General features: G+C 41.1%; 1 protein-coding gene across 1 annotated transcript; it reads left to right on the forward strand.

The window, feature by feature from the left end:
* Positions 1-1,954: 1,954 nt before the first annotated feature.
* On the forward strand, positions 1,955-2,781 carry LOC114690864 (eukaryotic translation initiation factor 5A-1-like). Its single transcript, XM_028865845.2, has one exon. The coding sequence runs from the start codon at positions 1,981-1,983 to the stop codon at positions 2,431-2,433; it is 453 nt and encodes a 150-aa protein (XP_028721678.1). The 5' UTR covers positions 1,955-1,980; the 3' UTR covers positions 2,434-2,781.
* Positions 2,782-3,950: the final 1,169 nt, after the last annotated feature.

Below are 3,950 nucleotides of genomic sequence, written 5' to 3' on the forward strand. Positions count from 1 at the left end.
AGTCTAATGTTTGACTGTGGGTCTCTGCATCTGTTTCCACCAGTTGTTGGATGAAACCTCTCTGATGACTATTGGCCTAGACACCAATCTATGAGTACAACAGAATATTTGTTAGGCATCATCACAGTGCCATTTATTACCACCACCCCCACCACCCTGAGAAATTATTGTTTAGAAGCATACAACTGTGTGTGTGCTATAATTTTTGATAAAGTATGAAATTTCACTATTCATGAAATATTACTTTGAACCAAGTATTAGCATGTTGGGGATCAAATTGTCTTAATCCTAGATTGCTAAAGTAATACAGATTCCATGCAAAAGAATTAAGAAGAGAACCTTATTTAAAAGAGTTCAGGGGTTAACCCCACAGGAACTTGTGAATGAGGTTATTTTCATAAGCAAGCAGAAGACACAGTGGTAGATCTATGAGGTCAACAAGCTCAAATGAAGGGCAGGTGGCTTGTAGAGAACACTGGCTAAGGATTAATCTAGATTGTAATCTTGATTAGATTGACAAAGGCTGAATTAGTGGAGCACACCTCTGGTTGTGTCTGTGAAAACATTACATCATGGAAAGTTTGATTTAATGAATGGATTAATCCATTGATTGATTCAAATTTTGAATAGACTATGAGGAAATGGTAGAGCCTCCTGACTGGTTAGAGGAAATAGGTAACAAAGTATGTTTGGGTGCCTTATCTTGCCTTCGCCCCATACATTTACTGCTCATTCCCTGCCCTTGTTCTAGTGAGCCATGTAGTATTCAGTTGAGCCACATAGTGTTTAGCTGAGTTTTCTACAACTGTGGGCCAAAGTACATAGCTCCTCCTGTTAATTTGTTACTTTGAGGTATTTTTGCTTCGGGTACACAGAATTAACCAACACTCCAAGCAAACATGCATTGCAGGGAATCTTGAAAGAAGACTCTCCATGATAAAAGTAACTAATCCAAGAGTGTAATTCAATTTCATGTGAAAAAGGCAAGAGCATTAGTAAAGGTAGTTACACAATTGTAAAAGACGGTATATGGAAAATTTTTCCCTTGGCTAATTTCACAAACAAGTATATGAAACAATATATATTACATTGGACCTATAACATTTATTAGGATAATATATTCTAAAGCTAAAATGCAAAGAATATACAAAGCAGTAAAGCTATCTTTTAATAAAGAATTAACAGTACAAAGGAACACACACAAAGGAGATAATAAAAATAGCCATATAGATTTTAATAGGGTAAACACTATACATTCATCAGTCTTGGTTGCTTCACAAAAATATCATAGATAGTGGTGATTACAATGATTTGATATTGTCTGCTGATTTTATAAAGCATAAATTTAAATATACTGGTAATAATATTAAATGTAAATGGATTAAAAATCTGTTGGGGGCCAAAAAATGGATGACTGCGCTCTGGCCTTTCTTGCATGGATGATCTGACGTAACTACACCCTTGACAACCGCTACTAAGTTACAAAAAACAATAACTCCCGGAAAAAAAAACACAAAATGTACCTTTAGATTAATATACTTTTAGAATAACTTCCTTGAACATGTTCATGTTGGTTGGTTGCACAAGCTTTGGACCAAAGAGACCTTGCGATCCTATTCTTCAGAAGAAACCTCACCTGGACCCTATTCTATTCTTCAGAAACTTGATAGGCTGTCTTAAAAGCACCCTTGCAATAAACGAGACCTTGACGCAACTCAGACTGACTCTGTCCTTTTTACGTGCTTGGTCTCCTTTTCTCTCTAGCCCCCATTGGTTTTTTAGGAGGAGCCTCCTCGAGTCTTACCTAATAACCTGGCCTGCTGGACGGGTCAAAAATCCAATCAAGTTTTTCAAACTAGATAAAAATCAGATTCCAATTAAGTTCTTTTATAGCAATTAAAACTTAAATTTAAAGATATAAACATGAGGCAGGCTTCTTCAGGCTGAGGAGCTGGTGAGTTGGAATCGAAGCCTCTTAAAATGGCAGATGATTTGGACTTCGAGACAGGAGATGCAGGGGCCTCAGCCACCTTCCCAAAGCAGTGCTCAGCATTACGTAAGAATGGTTTTGTGGTGCTTAAAGGCCGGCCGTGTAAGATCGTCGAGATGTCTACTTCGAAGACTGGCAAGCATGGCCATGCCAAGGTCCACCTGGTTGGTACTGACATTTTTACTGGGAAGAAATATGAAGATATCTGCCCGTCAACTCATAATATGGATGTCCCCAACATTAAAAGGAATGATTTCCAGCTGATTGGCATCCAGGATGGGTACCTATCCCTGCTCCAGGACAGTGGGGAGGTACGAGAGGACCTTCGTCTGCCCAAGGGAGACCTTGGCAAGGAGATTGACTGTGGAGAAGAGATCCTGATCACGGTGCTGTCTGCCATGACAGAGGAGGCAGCTGTTGCAGTCAAGGCCATGGCAAAATAACTGGCCCTCAAGGTGGCGGTGGTGGCAGCAGCGATCCTGGAGCCTACAGAGGCCCCTCCCCCAGCTGGGTTCCGCTCTGGCTGGGCCCTTGGCTGGACTCCTATACAATTTATTTGACGTTTTATTTTGGTTTTCCTCACCCCTTCAAACTGTCGGGGAGACCCTGCCCTTCACCTAGCTCCCTTGGCCAGGAATGAGGGAGCCATGGCCTTGGTGAAGCTACTACCTGCCTCTTCCCTCACAGCCCTGGTGGGGGCAAAGGAATTGGGTATTGCTTGTGGTTTAGGTCCCCCACCTCTCCTTTTTTTCTTTTTAATTCAATTTGGAATCAGAAAGCTGTGGATTCTGGCAAATGGTCTTGTGCTCTTTATCCCACTCTTCTTGTCTGGTCCCCTGTTCTCCATAGTCCTTCACCCCCAAGCACCACTTGTACAGACTGGGGACCGGCCCCCTACCCTGCCTGTGTCTCTTCCCCAAGCCCCTTTACCGGTGGTGAGAAGGGCAGGGGGGAAACAGACACGATTCCTCCTCAGGCATTGGGAGGGCCTTGCCCCCAATGGGCTTCACCCTTTCCTGCAGTTCTCTCCCTGACACATTTGTTAAAAATCAAACCTGAATAAAACTACAAGTTTAATATGAAGCCCCCCCCCCCCCAAAAAAAAGATATAAACATGCGTAAGTGAACTAAGTCCAAATTAGGTTAATTACCTGTTTTGATTCCCTGAAGTGGTCACATTCAATACTGCAAACAAGATGACTTAAAATGCAACAAACTTAGCTTTGTCTACTGGTTCTGAAAGTCAAATGACAGGGAGAAACTCTACTAAATGTGATGGAGGTCAGATAATCAACACATCCTTCCCAAGTTATGAGTGGGATCTTAGTGACCTTGGTAAAGGTAGGGTACCACAGGTTACAGGCCTATAGGTTTATCAGCTCCTGAGCACTAGAGCCTGTGGTACCCTATCTTTATCAAGGGAAGGATATGTTGATTATCTGACCTCCATCACATTCAATAGGGTTTCTCTCTGTCATCTGACCCCCAGAACCAGTAGACAAAGGCCCATGAAACTACAAAATAATACTTCCAAAATTCAATTATGGAAAGAGAGTAATATAACAAGTATGCCAATTACCTTCTAAAATGGGGGCTGGGATGATAGGTAAAATGGAGTCTCTTTCATAAGCATTTCATAACCCAGATCTATAGGGTGATGATGCTGGATTTTGATAACTGAAATATTCCTCTGGTTTAAAGACCTATCTATCCTGTTGTCCTATATATCTGTTCTCTGATATAATCATATTGTTCTTTACTTCAATGCTATCAGAACAAGAACTGCCCCTAAATAATCAGATATTTTGTAGGATAGCATACATTCACAGCTGAGTAATTTCATAATTTGGGGCGATTTAAAAGCTTTCCTTTCTTTCATCCCATTTTTATCATCTCCAGTTTGAATTCCCACGTAGTTGAAGACATAGTGTTTTCAGTAACTTTGTGTGACTCCTGTATT

This window comes from Peromyscus leucopus, chromosome 16_21 (genome assembly GCF_004664715.2).
Source record: "Peromyscus leucopus breed LL Stock chromosome 16_21, UCI_PerLeu_2.1, whole genome shotgun sequence".
NCBI classification, from domain to species: domain Eukaryota; kingdom Metazoa; phylum Chordata; class Mammalia; order Rodentia; family Cricetidae; genus Peromyscus; species Peromyscus leucopus.